At 56.9% G+C, this 17,032-nt stretch overlaps 2 protein-coding genes across 3 annotated transcripts in view; both read left to right on the top strand.

Moving 5' to 3' along the window:
* Positions 1 to 3,559, top strand: VAMP2 (vesicle-associated membrane protein 2 (synaptobrevin 2)). Its single transcript, XM_011958586.1, has 5 exons — positions 1 to 266; positions 341 to 461; positions 946 to 1,104; positions 1,188 to 1,239; positions 1,851 to 3,559. Exons 1-5 carry the CDS (start codon positions 259 to 261, stop codon positions 1,865 to 1,867), a joined length of 357 nt encoding a protein of 118 aa, XP_011813976.1. The 5' UTR covers positions 1 to 258; the 3' UTR covers positions 1,868 to 3,559.
* A 2,495-nt stretch (positions 3,560 to 6,054) lies between these two features.
* Positions 6,055 to 17,032, top strand: part of PER1 (period circadian clock 1) — a 16,183-nt gene continuing 5,205 nt past the window's right edge. The window contains exons 1-18 of one of the 2 annotated variants that reach the window (XM_011958585.1): positions 6,055 to 6,103; positions 8,495 to 8,545; positions 11,586 to 11,999; positions 12,114 to 12,212; positions 12,303 to 12,457; positions 12,552 to 12,673; positions 12,765 to 12,966; positions 13,118 to 13,169; positions 13,618 to 13,760; positions 14,144 to 14,222; positions 14,300 to 14,406; positions 14,576 to 14,729; positions 14,828 to 14,936; positions 15,025 to 15,156; positions 15,399 to 15,504; positions 15,636 to 15,807; positions 15,900 to 16,030; positions 16,256 to 16,435. In XM_011958585.1, coding sequence (XP_011813975.1) covers positions 11,725 to 11,999; positions 12,114 to 12,212; positions 12,303 to 12,457; positions 12,552 to 12,673; positions 12,765 to 12,966; positions 13,118 to 13,169; positions 13,618 to 13,760; positions 14,144 to 14,222; positions 14,300 to 14,406; positions 14,576 to 14,729; positions 14,828 to 14,936; positions 15,025 to 15,156; positions 15,399 to 15,504; positions 15,636 to 15,807; positions 15,900 to 16,030; positions 16,256 to 16,435 — 2,218 coding nt within the window. In that variant the 5' untranslated portion in view covers positions 6,055 to 6,103; positions 8,495 to 8,545; positions 11,586 to 11,724. Of the gene's footprint in view, positions 6,104 to 8,494; positions 8,546 to 10,050; positions 10,154 to 11,585; positions 12,000 to 12,113; positions 12,213 to 12,302; positions 12,458 to 12,551; positions 12,674 to 12,764; positions 12,967 to 13,117; positions 13,170 to 13,617; positions 13,761 to 14,143; positions 14,223 to 14,299; positions 14,407 to 14,575; positions 14,730 to 14,827; positions 14,937 to 15,024; positions 15,157 to 15,398; positions 15,505 to 15,635; positions 15,808 to 15,899; positions 16,031 to 16,255; positions 16,436 to 17,032 lie in introns of those variants that run through there. The other variant, XM_011958584.1, reaches the window with a different exon arrangement.

Here is a 17,032-nt window from a genome sequence, read left to right as displayed (position 1 = left end):
CTCGAGCGATGGCCGCGGGAAGGAGCGGACCCTGTGTCCTCCTGCCCCGCCCCGCCCCTGTCACCGCGGCCGCCTGTCTTTTCGGGTCGACCCCGATCACATCTGTGAGGTCGCCCTCATTTGACAGGCGGGGAAACTGAGGCCGGGGGGAGGGGGGCTCGCTCAAGGTCACGCAGCTCATCGGCGGCCAGGCTGGACCTGGACCAGGGCTTCCATCGGGTGGCCTTCCTCCCGAAAAGGAGGACTGGAGGGACGAGGATGGACAGGTGGATGGGCGGAGCCCTGGCTGCGGGGCCGGGAGGCTGCAGGCCCTGGGTCTTAATCCGTCCCTGCTCCTCAGGTCTGCTACCGCTGCCACGGCCCCCCCTGCCGCCCCGGCTGGGGAGGGTGGCCCCCCTGCACCCCCTCCAAATCTCACCAGTAACAGGAGACTGCAGCAGACCCAGGCCCAGGTGGATGAGGTGAGAGTAGGGGGAGTCAAAAACAGTCGAAAGGACCCTGGGGGTTGGCGTTTAGGTGTAGTGGCCCGTGTTGGTTTGGGAGTGATGACACTTCACGCCTGTGGGTTTGCGGACAAAGATACCTTGCCCCATCCCTGTCTCCCTGTCAGCGCGCACTTGGAAGGGTGCTGGGGGTGTTAATCAGCTTTGCTAGCCTGGGGTGTGCCAGCCTAGGCAGGTGTGCTCTGGTGATGGACAGAGCGCCTGAGGCGCCATAGAGGGAGGGTGTTGCTATGATATCTGAGATGTCACCAGCATGCCCCTGATGTGTGCTCCTTGCATGTCCCCAGGTGTGCTAGGCATGTACTGTGTGTGTCCTTGGCATGTTAACTTGGCAGCATCAGGGTGCATGTTCCATGTGTGGCACGGTGGGCACATGTTTGAGGATTGCCCTCACTGAGGTGGGCCTTGGCACACCCCCCTGCCTCGTGGGCCCTTCTCCCAGGTGGTGGACATCATGAGGGTGAACGTGGACAAGGTCCTGGAGCGGGACCAGAAGCTGTCGGAGCTGGACGACCGTGCAGATGCACTCCAGGCAGGGGCCTCCCAGTTTGAAACAAGTGCAGCCAAGCTCAAGCGCAAATACTGGTGGAAAAACCTCAAGGTAAGGATGGGGACAGGAAGGAGGACTGGCGGGTGAATGGGGTATCATAGTTAGTCTCGCTGATCCTCTCCTCTCACCCCCAGATGATGATCATCTTGGGAGTGATTTGCGCCATCATCCTCATCATCATCATAGGTGAGTAGGCTGGGAACGGCCGGGGCCCTTTCCCTGGAGAGGTTTCCCTAGTGGATTCTGGGTTTTGAAGGTCATTAATCTAGTTTTTACTCTTCAGCCAAAAACACACATAGCTGCTAATGGCAATTCTGATTCATCTAGAGCCAAAAACTTTGATGTTATTTCGCCTGCATTTTGCCTGGTTCTTGGCCGTTTTGTTAACATTTAGAAATAGGAAAGTTGGTGTATCCATTGAGGACCCTTTGGGCCTAAGAGCCCAGTCTGAGAGCCCTGGAATTGAGGAGTGGGAGAAAGGAAAGGCTCAGGGGCTTGAGACGTGACCAGGAAGCCAACCACCCCATTATTTGAGAGCTTGTGGTCTCAGAGGCTCAGGATTATGGTATGTGGCCTCAAGGCCATACCATGGAACTGAAGGGACCTCAGAACCCACCTGTCTAACCCCTTGCTTTGTAGATGGAGAAACTGAGTCCAAGAGAGGGGTGGGGTGCCAGCCAGCTGGGGAGTGGGGAGGATTGGAGCAGGGCCAGGCCTGACACACTGCTTTCTTTCTTTCTCTCTCTCTCTCTCTCTCCCCTCTCCCTCTTCCTCATCTTCTTCCCCTCTCTCCACAGTTTACTTCAGCACTTAAATCCCTGAGGAGTCTGCCCTGCCTAGAGAAGGGCCTCTCCCCCTACCCTCAGCCGTTCCTCCACCTCTCAGCCATATCTTTCAGCCCCCCCTTCCCTGGATCCGTGCGTGTGTGTGTCCGTGTGTGTGTCCCCCTGTAAATAGCCAGCTGTTATTTATACATATATAATATTATATATATTTGGTCTGTTTGTAGTTTTATTACTAGAAGATTTTTCCGGTTGTCCTTAACACCCCTTCCTGAGGTTCCCTTCACCTCCTCTCTCTTGCCTTCCTTCCCTTTCCCTTTCTTCCTGACTAGCCCCAAGTCCCTTCATTTGCATCTGCTATGCAATAGTCCCTCTCCTCTCCTTCTTCTTCCCTCAGATTTAGCTGATCCTTCTTCCCACCCTGGCCTTCCTTTCCTCTTCCCTCTCCTGGTCATGCTCCCTCTGCCCCGCCCTCAAAAAAGACCACAAAAAACAAAAAGCACCTGTCCAGGCTTCCCTAGGTGCATCTTGTTTGCATCCATTGGGAGGCTCTGAGACTGACCCCACTTGGTCCTAAGAATCCCAAGGTCTTTGGGAGTGTCCAGCATGTTAATTAGCGTATCATTACATACTGCCATCCCTTGCCATTTCTTTTTGTTCCATCACTCTTCTCTCAACCGGTGTTTCTTTTTTTACTGAGGAGTTAGTCCCCATTTGTCCTTGTATCACATTTTCATTTGCACGACATTACTTGCAGATGGTGGGGAGCCTGGGCTTTTGGGGGACCAGGCTGCTCTGTCCCCCAGCATTGCCTCCTGCTAGCTCTTCTAGTCCAGTTTGCCTCCCTTACCCTCATTTTCCAAACCTCTTGTACCCTCTCCCTCCCCCAGCTGGTATGTAAGTGTCTGGGAGTTCAGTATGTTATGATGGACCAATAATTCTGCCACTTGGGGATTCTCCCCACATTCCTGCTCCCCAGTTTTCATGTGGGGCACTCAACTGACATTCCCATGGGGTTTCCCTCCCATCTGCCTGATCCACCTCCTCCTCCCACCAGGAGAGTTGGGGGTTGGCCACAATTGATCTCTTTTGGGAGGGGTGGCTACCAGTGTGTGGGGGGTCATCACTGCCTTGGGGAGGAGTGGGGCAGGGCAGAGAATCCCCCCAATTCCTGCCTGAAATCTCTGGCCTCACCCCTGCTGGGGGCAGGACTGAAAACCCTCCTCCCCAATTTGGGGGGTGTTGCCCCCATCACTTCCCAGCTCCTCTGACTTCCCCCACCCCCAAATTTAGGGTGGGGTACTAGTCACTGCCAATGTGTGCATGGGACTTGCTGGAATATGGGGATGCTTGCCCCTCTCCAGGGCTGTTGAGCCCAGAGAGAGCTGTCCTTTCATTGGGTGAAGTGATTGAGGAAGGGTCTATTGTCTTTTTAAATGGCACAATTTTAAGGGTCTGAGGGTACAGTCCCTTAACCTGCCACGGGAGGGGGCCCCCAAACTTTCTTCCTCCCACACTCGAGGTTTTCTGTGTGGAGGGGGAGCAGGGATATCTAAGCTGTGGTGTGAAAGGGTAGGAGAGATGCTGGGGGTGGGGGTGCTGTGTTCTAGACTCCCCCATATTATCCCAGTGTCCCCTGCCCCCCTCTTCCCCCACCCCATGCCCCCAATTCTGTGGCGCATCCAGATTGTGAAAATGTACAATAAATGTGTAATGAGTAACCAGGTGTTGTCTGTTCTAAGATCTTTTTTATTTTTTCTATTTTTTTTTTTTTCTTTTGGTGCGAGGAGAATAAGATCTTTTCTTAACCAATGGGAAGAATATTGGATCGGAAGGTTTACCAGGAAGGTTGAGAAGATACATTGGTAAAGGACTGGATTTGGCAAGAGGCCCTGACCTTGGGCCGGGCAAAATGTGATTCTCAAAGTGGCCACACGGGGGCAGTAGGAGTTGGTAATGGGAAGTGTCATAGCCAGCCCCCGTGTCTCTAAGCCCCGTGAGCCCTACGGTCTAGAGTTCCCAGGTTTCGTTTCCCTTTCCTGGGGCATGTTCCTGCTGTTGGACTCCTTTCTACTCGATTTAACTTCTAGATGCTCTGCAGTGGCTCCCGTGCAGCAGTAGATTAAGTCATTGGCCACTTCTGTGAAGCATCTCTTCCCCTCTGTGCCTAACCCAGTGCCAGCGCTCAGATGGGGTTAGTAAATACTGGTTTAAATAGGCTCAGAGAGACACAGCTGAGTATGTCGTGGAGCTGCCGGTAGACGGCCTACTACCTCTGTATTCTGTTGTATGACTCGTGACTTTAGACGCCATACTGAACTGCCACAGCCTGTAGGTCCAGGAGGCCTCAGATGTGGCATCTTAGTATCCCTTTTCCCAGGTGCTTCAACAATGAGTTGCCGGCCACAGTGGCTCACGCCAGTAATCCCAGCCATTTGGGAGGCCGAGGTCAGGAGTTCAAGACTAGGCTAGCCAACATAGTGAAACCGTGTCTCTACTAAAAATACACACAAAAAATTAGTCGGGCGTGGTGGCGGGCACCTGTAATCCCAGCTACTGGGGAGGCTGAGGCAGAGAGCTGCTTGAACCTGGGAGGTGGAGGTTGCAGTGAGCCGAGATCACCCCACTGCACTCCATGGGTGACAGAAGGAGACTCTGTCTCAAAAAACAAACAAAAAAATCCACTTAACACGATGTTGAACAAATGGGAGTATATTTTAGGTAGGGCACGGTGGCTCACGCCTGTAATCCTAGCACTTTGGGAGGCTGAGGCAGGCAGATCACTTGAGGTCAGGAGTTCGAGACCAGCCTTGCCAACATGGCGAAATCTCATCTCTACTAAAAATACAAAAATTAGCTGGGCGTGGTGGCACGCGCCTGTAATCCCAGCTACTTGGGAGGCTGAGGCAGGAGAATCGCCACCACGTCCAGCCTTTTTTCGTTTGTTTTGAGACAGTCTCGCTCCGTCACCCAGGCTGGCGTGCAGTGGTGCAATCTCGGCTCACTGCAACCTCTGCCTCCTGGGTTTAAGCAATTCTCTTGCCTCAGCCTCCTGAGTAGCTGGGATTACAGCTACCTACCACCATGCCTGGCTAATTTTTGTGGGTTTTTTTTTTTTTTTTTTAAGTAGAGACAGAGTTTTACCATATTGGCCAGGCTGGTCTCGAACTCCTGACCTCAAGTGATCCACCCACCTCAGCCTGCCAAAGTGCTGGGGTTACAGGCGTGAGCCACTGTGATTCTTATATTAGGTACACAATCATTACCCGAATGTCCAACTTGAAGTCTTACTATATGCCAGGCAGTGCTCAGGATTTCGCACTTCAACTCAAATCCCTTCCAGGTTTAAGAGTTCCCATCGGCCCTAGAAGTTAAAACTTGAATTTGGGTTCAAGTTTTAGCCTTGTTACTGACTAGCGTGTTATAGGCAAACAGATTATGTAACCTCTCTGGATCTCAGTCTCATTTGTGAGGCGCGGGGAGTACGTGAGCTCGCCTCAGAGTTTGTGAGAAGCGCCTGGCCTGGCCCCCAGAAAACAATCAGGAAGAGGCTCTCCCATCTTCATCGTCACCAACACACTGTGCTGAGATCTGAAGACCGCTTCACCCTAATGCTCTGACCTTCCAGCTTTGGGGACCCAGGGCCGGAACCCCAGCGCCGGAGCCCCCCTTGTCATGCCCGGGTCTCTGTACAAAGTGCGCCTTATTCTGTGCCACCGCTCACCTCTGCGCCTGCGTGCAGGTCACGCTCGCTGCGCCTGCGCAGATTTAGCAGCCGTGGTTAAGAGTGTCGTCAAGGAAAATCCCCAGCTTCTGGGTAAACAAGCTGCCGCGTGAGACCGCCGGCACGTGTACCCTACAGCTCCAAGACCTCTCAGCCTATGAGAAAGCTTGGAGAGCAGGACTGGCACTGACGTCACCAATCTTGGCAGGTCGGGGGTTATTTCTTCAGCCAATAAAAACCTCAGAAGTGTGGAGGGCGTGGCTTCCGGTCAGGCTTCCAATCGCCACGTTGGGGCGGCCCCTCTCGCACGTGTATCTCCCCCGCCCCCGTTGGCCTGCTGACCAATGAGAAGACGATGGCGGCCGGAGGCGCCAATGGAGGCTGTGCGGGGGCCGACGGCTGCACGCGGCACGGGGCATGGGTCGGCGCCCCTAAGCCAATAAGCGTGGGGGGCGTGGCAGCCCGGCCCGTGGGCGGGTTTGGAGGAGTCAGCGTAATGCTAGAAGTCCTAGAAGAAATTTGGAGTGTGCCTGCGCGCCGAGCGGTGAGTGTCCGGGGATGGGGGAGAGATGCGGGGCAGTCGATGTGGACTTTTGCGGGGTGGTGTGGTCGGTTGGGAAGGTGTTAGAGTGTGTGTGTGGGATCATGCAATACGTGATAGCTGCAGTGGGAGCTCTGATGGTTGTGGAGAGTAGGGACCACGAACTCAGGTCTAGAGGGACGGGGTGGGAGTTAGTGACATCAGATCCCTCGCCCCCCTAGAGTCCCTGGACACTTGACTGCCCGGGGGGAAGGGCTCGGAAGCCTTCTGCGACCTGAGGGAGCTCCCTTTCAGGTCGGGACTGAAGGAGTCCCTGCTCCCAGGGAGGTACCGGAACGGGACCCTTGAGAGCTGATGGAGGATGTTTCAGTGGCTGCTGTTTGGGTGGTCGCCTTCAACACTTGAAAGAGGCAGAGGTTCGGAGACGGGAGGGATGCCCTGGTAGGGCAAATCGGAGGGTACCAAAGGGTTGGCATGCTGATATGAGAAAGGATGGTGTGATAATTTGTGAGACCCAGAGCCAGTCACATTACGGCTCCGCGTGTCTTTCTCATGTTAAACGGAAGGGTTTAGGCCTCAGAGTCGTCCTTGAGAATAGACGTGGGGTAGCAACTATTGAGTTCTGAGAGGAGTGATAGGGTTGGGGTTTGTGCGGATTGGCTGTGCACGTCTTCCTGAGCCACTGGAGGTGGGGAGGCACCAACAGGGTGTTTTGATATCTGTCTGTACAAACAACCAGGCCAGGCGTCTGGTAAAGTTGGCCTGACATAAGGTAGAAAAGTGCGAAAGTGGGCTTCGTAGGAAATCATTGCGGCTGGTGGCTGCTAGGGTGATCTCAAGCACTTTGGGAGCCTGGGAAAATGGGCTATGATGTTAAGTGTGTGGGGAGTGCAAACAGTGTCTTGGGACCAGGCCTAAGGCAGAGAAAGGGGCTGGATGGAGTCTGTGTTCCTGGCACCAAACTTAGAATTGGCTGGATATTTGAGAGGCCAGGTTTGCCAGTGCTGGAATGCAGCTTACAGGTTGGTTAACACCTCACAGGTTCCTGAAGGGTAAGAAACCAGAATGACAAGCCATTATTAGAGTTAAGATTTTTGAATCCTGGGCTCCATTTGTTAAGAGCTTGAGACCATGTTATAAGGCACTGGACAGGTTTAGTAACTTCTGTGCCTTAGTTATCGCCCTGGGAATAGGGGTAATAATACATATCTCACGGGGTTGTTCTGGGGATGAAACAATGTAAAGTGCTTAGCATAATGCCTGGGTCATGGTGAGAGATTTATGTGCCTCCTGCGGCTGGGAACTAGTCTCCCATTCTCAAGTTTTTCTGCAAGTTTTGATGGCGTCCCATTTCTCTCTTCCTGGCTCTTCTGGTCCTCAGGCAGCAGTCCAAATTCCCTCATTCCTCCCTTCTAGCCCTCTCCCAGGATCCAGGCCCCAGACTGGGCCACTTGCTCTGTCCCAGTTTGATTTTCTCATCCTAGGCCCCTTCTCCTCCCTGTCGTCCCCCCCCCCGCATCCCCCGCCCGCCCCCGCTGCCATAATAACAAGAGATTCAGGCTCTGAAGGAGGGCTTCTGGAAGGGAGAGAAAGGTGCGTATTCTCTCCCAGAGTCTGGGCCTCCAGCTTCTCCGCCCTGGGTCTTTGGTACCAGGCCAGCAGATGTGTACAGTTTCGGAGAGAGGAAAAGCCAGAGCTGCAGGAACAAGCTGAGGAGCGGGCAGATGGGAGTCCTGAAAAGAGAGCCAGGCGTGGTGGCGGGGAGGTGTGGGGAGGGGGCCCCCTTCCTCCTAATCCTCTCTCCAGGAATCCCTGGCTTTGGGACAGGACGGCTGTCGTTTGGTTGGGGGAGGCGCCCAGGCCGGGTGCATGTCCTGGGCCACCAGCCAAGAGAACATGATGTTCCCAAGTGCGCTGGCCGCCGCCCTCTCGGGCTGGCCGCCTCCCAAACCGCTGCCTCTCCAGTCTCTCCAGCCTCCCTGCCCCACATTCCCCGGCAGCCTCGCCCCGCCCCCTTCTTCCGCTTTGACGTCACTGCTGTCTCCCGCCCCCTCGCCTCCATTGACGGCAGCAGGGCCTGGTTACTGTGGGGACGGTGAAGCAGGACAACAAGAGCCTTGGGAGCAAGCGGGGGCTGCTGGAGGGCTGGAGCCTTTTGTGTATGCAAAAGACAGATAGGGAGATGGAGGCGGGAGAGCAAGGACTGCCTAGGTCAGGGGGGATCACACCTAAATCCCCGAGGGGGGAGAAAAACTGTGTTTTCAGGGAAGAGGTGTCTGCAAATGAGACAAGGCCAAGGCCACAGTATGAGTTGGGGTAGGGAGGATCATTTTCAGGGAGAGGAGACTGAGAATCCAGCCTCCTGAATCTTTTTTTTTTTTTTTTTTTAAGTAGAGAGAGGCTATTTCCATGTTGCTCAGGCTGGTCTCGAACTCCCGAACTCAGGTGATCTGCCTGCCTCAGCCTCCCAAAGTGCTGGGATTACAGGCGTGAGCCACCACGCCCGGCCTCCAGGCTCCTGAATCTTTGTTTTCCTGTTTCGATCGTTCTGGGTTAATTTATAACACACTCTTGTCCCAGCTTTTCCACAGAGCCCTCCCCTTCACCCTCCCCTCATTGTTCAGGAAAGTTTAGGCCACGTGACAGTGAGGGGCGTGCCCCCACAATGATTATGTCAGCAGCTGCTTGGAGGCCTGTTCATCTACTACCCACGTTTCCAGGGAGCCCTGCGAGGAACTACTCATCACGGTCCTGGATGGAGGGCTGTGAATTGCAGTTCTTCTGGGCCCAGACTAACATTTTATTGCTTGCAAATCGTTCCCCTGTTCTCTTTCTAGGACTGCTCCCCTCTTTAAAAGAATTAGAATTCCCAGCCCCCTTTCTCCTGTTTACACTCTTTCTCCACCTCCCCAACCTATCCTTGTTTAAAAAAAAAAAAAAAAATCATGTTATCGTTTTTATCGATCACTTGCCATGTGTCAGATCCTGGTCTGGGCTCTGGAGAGTGCAATGAATGAGACAGATGACGTTCCGGCTGGGCCCCTGGAGTTTGGCTTTCTCTTTTCCAAGCAGTGGAAATACGAAGCCCTTGCCACCCCACCTTTCTCTGTCTAGGGCCCCAGCTGGCCTCTTCTCTCTGCCATCCCCTTGGTCCCTCTGTAGTCCTGGCTTCCTGGCCCCCACTTTTGGGGCAGCCCTAACTGTGGGTGGCTGCGTTCTCTGGAGGGAAGTACTAGACACCACGTAGGCTGCCCGGAGACCTTTTCTCTGAGTGGCCATAGAAGCACCTGCCATTGTTTCTCTTCACAGCCACTATTGGCTCTGGTCGCTCCTTCCATTGTCCGCATCTTTCCTCCATCCACTCACCCACCCATCACACGTGGGTCTTTAACTGTCCTCTCCCACGATTTGAAGTGTCAGAGGAAGTGCTTCGGTTGAAAGGCTTCATTATGTAGAACGAAGGTTGGGAAGGAACAAGGTTGGGACAGGAACCCAGGAGAGGCCCAGCCAGGTTTCTGTCTGTCCCCTCCTCTCAAGGACCACCCATCTCATCCAGCGTGGCCTAACTCCCAGCGCCATTCCTTTTCCCCACCACTGGAAGGGCGAAGATGCCAAGATGTGTTCTGCAAGGCTAGTGCGTTCAGAAAGTAGGCAAGTCTTGAGCACCTACTCTGGCCCGGGTTTTTTCCCTAAAGAGGCGCAGCGTACCTCCCTCTCTCCTCCCTTCCATTATTCACTGTGCAAGCGTCCTGCGCCCATTGGCTGGGCGGTGTCTGAGGCTCTTCAGCCCAGCACCAGCACCCAGGTCCACGTGCGCCCGTGTGTGTGACACAGCCCTGACCTTAGTGGAGGCCACTAGCCAATCAGGCGCCGGGAAGAGATCCCCAGCCAATCGGGGGCGGGGCCTGCGGCTCCGTCGGCAAGAGGCCAATGAGGGGGCAGTGCCCGGCATTATGCAACCGCCTCCCCGCCCGGTGGAGCTTCCACTCGGCTGCGGGCTGGAGCGGCTGGAGCGGCGGCGGGCAGGCGGGCCGAGGACACTGCCGCGACCAGGTAGGCATCTCTGCGGCCATCCTGGGGTCGATCTCCGTCCCTGAGCCGGACCGCTGCCACTTCCAATCTGATGGGCTACTTTTGGCCTTACCGCTACCCACCCTCTCCCCGCCCCCGGGGACCGAAGTGCCCCTCGAAATCTTGCACCGGGAGTCTGCACTCCTGACCCACTCACGTTACTTCCAGCTTGCTCCTTGTCCCATCTTGCCCGGCCTCACAGCCGACTCAGCGGGCATGCCTCGGTCTTCTTGCTCGTTACTCGAGGGGCCCCAGGTTTGCCCCGGTACCAGGACCCCATTAGGCTTTCGGCGCTCCCCGTGTCTCTGCTCTCCAGTCCCTGGCCCTGCGCCGCCTGTGATGTCAGCCCACTTCGGACTGGAACATCCCGTTCCCAGCGCTAGTTCCTGCTGTTGGCCACAACCTTCCCTTTTCGCCTGGCGCTGAGAAAATGCTCAGTAGTGGGGGTGTGGTTAGACGGGGAGTAGGGGAAGAACGATCTGTTGGCTGTTGTGCCTCTTCTGCCCAAGACTTGGGGTGGGGGTCTGGCCAGAAAAGTAGGGGACTGAGGAGAGAGGATCCTCGGGTCCTTGACGATGGCAGTTTGCCGGCTTCGGTCCTCGCGGTGGGGAAGCAGCGCAGGGGCTAAAGAAGGAAAGGCTGTGTTGTCTTGAGCAGAATGACTGCGATCCAGGCGAGAGTCAGGTTAAGGGGCTTTTGCGCCGAGGGCGGTGGCCGTCGTGTTTCGTCCTAGGGAAGCCAGGACAACCCTGGAATCCTAATAGGCCGTCCCACTTTGTGCGGCCACTGAGCCATCCTGGGACTGGGGATATGTAAGGGATGCGTGACCCCCGGCCGCACCCACCAGTGTGAGAGAGGGCCGTTCCCCCACTTCCGCCGGGAAATGGGGGAGGGGTCGCTCCTCCTGCCCTCCTGTGGTCCCTCCAGCAACCGCTGAGCTCAGCAGCTGACGTCTGTTTCCCTGGCGACCGTGGCGGCGGCGGAAGCGCGTGGTGGGGCCGCGCACGTCGGCGCGCATGTGCAGCGGGGGTGGCACCGCCCCCGGATAAAATTAGCCTGGAGGCCTAAATATAGGAGGCGACCAGCTCACCCCCTGCTCCGAGGCCTTAGAGGCCCAGGCAGAGTGGAGACTTAATGGGAAGTGTCCAGGTTTTTGCCGACAGCCGTAGTTATCGACTGCTCAGGCCAGGGTGGCAGGGGATGTGAAGGAAGGCTCCAGAGAACTTTCTCCCACTTGCAGCCCCCCTAAGGGGGTTCCCCTAAGGGGAAACATCCTGACTCCCCAATGGAAGCCCCGGGCCTGGGTCCCACTCCCATCAGTCCTGCATGAGGCCAGGCAGGGGAAAGCCAGCAGGTGCTCTGGAGTTAACAAACCAGCTTTCTGCAAGCTCTACTTCCTGGTTTCCCTCTCCAGGTACTGGCTGTGATTGAACTTGTCAACCCTCAGAGACTTAAATCTTCCACCTCACTCCCTCAGCCAGGCCTCCAGGCCCCCCCGTGCATCCGTGGTGGCCTCTTTGCCTTCTCTGTTCTGTTCTCCCCATGGCCCAGACATGAGTGGCCCCCTAGAAGGGGCTGATGGGGGAGGGGACCCCAGGCCTGGGGAATCATTTTGTCCTGGGGGGGTCCCATCCCCTGGGCCCCCACAGCACCGGCCTTGCCCAGGCCCCAGCCTGGCCGATGACACCGATGCCAACAGCAATGGTTCAAGTGGCAATGAGTCCAATGGGCATGAGTCCAGGGGTGCATCTCAGCGGAGCTCACACAGCTCCTCCTCAGGCAATGGCAAGGACTCAGCCCTGCTGGAGACCACTGAGAGCAGCAAGAGGTGCGTATGGATGTGTATGTTGGGTCTAGGAGTGGTCTTGTGAGCCGGCAGAGCTGGGTGACAGGCCTCATACTGCTGGCCCTACCTGTAACTGGGCCTGTTGCTGTCTCCTAGCACAAACTCTCAGAGCCCATCCCCACCTAGCAGTTCCATTGCCTACAGCCTCCTGAGTGCCAGCTCAGAGCAGGACAACCCGTCCACCAGTGGCTGCAGGTACGTCGAGTGAGGCTGGAGGAGAGGTCTGGGGGCCCAGGCCACATTCTGGGACTGATGTCTTTATCTCCTTCCCCGTGGGCCCCGCAGCAGTGAACAGTCAGCCCGGGCGAGGACCCAGAAGGAACTCATGACAGCACTTCGAGAGCTCAAGCTTCGACTGCCACCGGAGCGCCGGGGCAAGGGCCGCTCTGGGACCCTGGCCACGCTGCAGTACGCGCTGGCCTGTGTCAAGCAGGTGCAGGGTAAGTGGTATGTCCCAAGAGGGAATGGCCAGGACCTGGGCTCCTGTGTTGAGGCAGCCTCCTTACTGAATGCCTCACTGCCTCCACCCTGCAGCCAACCAGGAGTACTACCAGCAGTGGAGCCTGGAGGAGGGCGAGCCTTGCTCTATGGACATGTCCACCTATACCCTGGAGGAGCTGGAGCACATCACGTCTGAGTACACGCTTCGTAACCAGGTCAGCGGCGGCCTGGCCTCTCCATCCCGATGCACCCCTACCCCTTCTCCCGCAGCTCTTGAATCTGCTCTTGCTCTCCCCTTCCTGCCAGGATACCTTCTCAGTGGCTGTCTCCTTCCTGACGGGCCGAATCGTCTACATTTCGGAGCAGGCAGCTGTCTTGCTGCGTTGCAAGCGGGACGTGTTCCGGGGTACCCGCTTCTCCGAGCTCCTGGCTCCCCAGGATGTGGGAGTCTTCTATGGTTCCACTGCTCCATCTCGCCTGCCCACGTGGGGCACAGGGGCCTCAGCAGGTAAGGTGCCCAAGCACTGTGAGGAGGCATGAGCAGTCCCAGGAAGTTCCTGCTGTGAGGGGCCAGGGGACCCAGACTTTCCCTTAGTGGGTTCTTCGCAGCCTAGGGAAGGGGCGGGAGGCTGTGCTCACTCCTCTCCTGTCTGTCTCAGGTTCAGGCCTCGGGGACTTTACCCAGGAGAAGTCTGTCTTCTGTCGTATCAGGTAGGTGAGGGGAGGTGGAGAAGATCTCTGCTTCCTTTTTTGTTTGTTTGTTTTTTGTTTTTTGAAAGGGAGTCTCACTCTGTCGCCCAGGCTGGAGTGCAGTGGCATGATCTCGGCTCACTGCAACCTCCGCCTCCCAGGTTCAAGCGATTCTCCTGCCTCAGCCTCCCAAGTAGCTAGGATTACAGACGCCGCCACACCTAGCTAATTTTTGTATTTTTAGTAGAGACGGGGTTTCACCGTGTTGGCCAGGCTGGTCTTGAACTCCTGACCTCAGGTGATCCGCCTGCCTTGTCCTCTCAAAGTGCTGGGATTAAAGGCGCGAGCCACTGTGCCCGGCCTACCTCTGCCTCTTTCTGCCCCTTGCTGTTGTGTGCTGTGATCTTGTGGTTGGAAGAATGGGTGGCTCTCTGTTGAAAGTCCCTAATGCTCCTCTCTCCTTTGCTAGAGGAGGTCCTGACCGGGATCCAGGGCCTCGGTACCAGCCATTCCGCCTAACCCCGTATGTGACCAAGATCCGGGTCTCAGATGGGGCCGCTGCACAGCCGTGCTGCCTGCTGATTGCAGAGCGCATCCACTCGGGTTACGAAGGTGAGCAGGTCTGGGCCCTGGCCTGGTGGGGGCTGGGAGGAAGGACATTTCCTCATGGTCAGGCATGAATTTGGGAGGCTTAGCCAGACCCTTTGAATTTTGGAACAAGAAAAGCTTTTGTAAAGATGAGGATTTGAGCTCCTTGCAGAGGTAGAGTTGAATAAGATCGCTGAGCTAGAGGAGGGCAGAGGAGAATGCCTTGCCTGCTGTCAGTCGTGTTACTGGTACAGGGCATAGGATTGGCCCAGACCATCTTTGGGCCCATAGTGCCCAGGGCAGAGCTGTGTGGCAGATCGTCAGCCAGCCTGGGCCCAGGCAGAGTGGAGGGCTGAGGAGTTGGGCATTCTGGACGAAACCCAGTGACCACACTTTCTGTGCCTCAGCTCCCCGGATACCCCCTGACAAGAGGATTTTCACTACACGGCACACACCCAGCTGCCTCTTCCAGGATGTGGATGAAAGGTGAGGATAGGACCTAGAGGAGAGGAGGGCAGCCAGGGCTGAGGCCACGGCCACTCTGATGCCTCCTTCCCATTCAGGGCTGCCCCCCTGCTGGGCTACCTGCCCCAGGACCTCCTGGGGGCCCCAGTGCTCCTGTTCCTGCACCCTGAGGACCGACCCCTCATGCTGGCTATTCACAAGAAGAGTGAGTTCCTCTTGCCCTGCTCTCCCTTCCCACTGTCCCGGGCTTTTGAATGGCTGCCCTTCTGGTTGGGTCTCTTGGTGCCTTGGTCTCCTGGATCTCCAGTGCCATGGCCTCCCCCTTACTCAGCTCTCCCTCCCTTTGACCCCTCCTCCTTTCCCACTTCCATCAGTCCTGCAGTTGGCGGGCCAGCCCTTTGACCACTCCCCTATCCGCTTCTGTGCCCGCAACGGGGAGTATGTCACCATGGACACCAGTTGGGCTGGCTTTGTGCATCCCTGGAGCCGCAAGGTAGCCTTCGTGTTGGGCCGCCACAAAGTACGCACGTAAGTGGACCATGTCCCTGAGCTGGTGTTGGGGATAGGGCAGTGTGGTGGGGGACAGGACTGGGCCAGGGCTGGACTCACTCTTCCCCACCCTACAGGGCCCCGCTGAATGAGGATGTGTTCACTCCCCCGGCCCCCAGCCCAGCTCCGACCCTGGACACTGATATCCAGGAGCTGTCAGAGCAGATCCACCGGCTCCTGCTACAGGTGAGAGTAGCGGAGAGGAAGCGTGGGTGGTGAGGAAGGGGGTGGGAAGTGGGATCAAGTCATCTAACTTGCCCTCTCCCTGCTGCAGCCCGTGCACAGCCCCAGCCCCACAGGACTCTGTGGAGTCGGCCCCGTGACATCCCCAGACCCTCTCCACAGCCCTGGTTCCTCCAGTGATAGCAACGGGGGTGATGCAGAGGGGCCTGGGCCTCCTGCGCCAGTGAGTGACCTGCTCCCACCTCACTCTCTCATCGCCCTTTCCCCTCTCCTCGGAACCAGCACTGCCAGTCCCAGAGTCTTGCCCGATCCCCCTTTGCCCTCTCCTTCCTGCCATTTCCTTCTTACCCTGCTCTCCTCAAGGCGTCTGTGCCTCCCCACTGGTACCTTCTTGTTTTATTGTGCCCTTGGCCCCTGACACTGGCCACAGCCCCTGCTTCTGCTCACTGTGGTGCTGTCCTGCAGGTGACTTTCCAGCAGATCTGTAAGGATGTGCATCTGGTGAAGCACCAGGGCCAGCAGCTTTTTATTGAGTCTCGGGCCCGGCCTCAGCCCCGGCCTCGCCTCTCTGGTGAGTTGGTGACAACGTATGGGTGAGGAGACAGACCTGGGGGGTCCCCTGACCTTCACCCCCAACCCATTTGCTGTTTTTTTCCATGTGAGCTTGAGAAGACTGTTTTCCTCTTTCTCTCTTTGCCGCAGCTACAGGCACATTCAAGGCCAGGGCCCTTCCCTGCCAATCCCCAGACCCAGAGCTGGAGACGGGTTCTGCTCCCATCCCGGCCCCGCTAGCCTTGGCCCCTGAGGAGGCCGAGAGGAAAGAAGCCTCCAGCTGCTCCTACCAACAGATCAATTGCCTGGACAGCATCCTCAGGTAAGGCCTGCCAGGCATCTTCTCCACCTCGGGCTCCACCCCTGCCCACCCCAAGCCCTGCTTTGATGCCCTCTGCTGTGTCCAATCACCAGGTATCTGGAGAGCTGCAACCTCCCCAGCACCACTAAGCGTAAATGTGCCTCCTCCTCCTCTTATACCACCTCCTCAGCCTCTGACGATGACAAGCAGAGGACAGGTCCAGTCCCTGTGGGGACCAAGAAAGGTACAGACCCAGTGCACCCTGCTCCCACTGCCCCGTCCTGGCCTGGTGGCCCTGTGTCTTTTCCCTTCTGCTTCTGGGCCCTCTTGCTGTGCCCTGCCCTCCTCCCCAGCCTCCTGGTCTCCACACTGTTCCCTATCACCATCCCCTTCCCCTTTTCCCTGGGATCCTCTCTCCTGACTTCCCAGTGGGGGTGGGGATGGTAACTGGCACCATCTCTCTGCACAGATTCACCGTCAGCAGTGCTGTCTGGGGAGGGGGCCACCCCACGGAAGGAGCCAGTGGTGGGAGGCACCCTGAGCCCGCTCGCCCTGGCCAATAAGGCGGAGAGCGTGGTGTCCGTCACCAGTCAGTGTAGCTTCAGCTCCACCATCGTCCATGTGGGAGACAAGAAGCCCCCGGAGTCGGGTATGGGCGTGGAGCTGGGGGGGCAGTGCTTGGGCTCCACCAGTCTCCCAGCTAGAGCTCCCTCCTGCCTTTCCCCTCCCTTCCAGCCCCTGATGGAGAGAAGGAGGCCTCCCTTGACGTGGGGCTTGGGGCTGCCGCTTCCTGCTCTCCCCTCCCTGCCAGGCTTCTCGGCTTTGCCCTTCTCCTGTTCTGCTTCTCGTCTTGTTACTGTCAGTTGAAACACAAAGTCTGGGGTAGGGGGTTTGCCCTGAGGTGCTGACCACAGAGGGTCTGAAGGTGAGGAAAATTAAAGCTCCCTGAAGGGTCTTTGGATACGGACCTTGAAAATGTGTGAGGGGCTGGGCAGGGTGGCTCAGGCCTGTAATCCCAGCACTTTGGGAGGCTGAGGTAGGAGGATCACCTGAGATCAGGAGCTCGAAATCAGCCTGGGCGTCATGGTGAAACTCTGTCTCTACTAAAAATGCAAAAATTAGCCAGCTGTGGTGGCACGCGCCTATAGTTCCAGCTACTTGGGAGGCTGAGGCAGGAGAATCGCTTGAACCCAGGAGCTGGTGGTTGCAGTGAGCCGCGATTGCATCCCTGCACTCCAGCCTGGGA

This window comes from Colobus angolensis, unplaced genomic scaffold (genome assembly GCF_000951035.1).
Source record: "Colobus angolensis palliatus isolate OR3802 unplaced genomic scaffold, Cang.pa_1.0 Scaffold47, whole genome shotgun sequence".
Lineage (NCBI taxonomy): Eukaryota > Metazoa > Chordata > Mammalia > Primates > Cercopithecidae > Colobus > Colobus angolensis.
The sequence above is the reverse complement of the archived record's forward strand: the minus strand, read 5'-3'. Positions and strand labels throughout refer to the sequence as shown.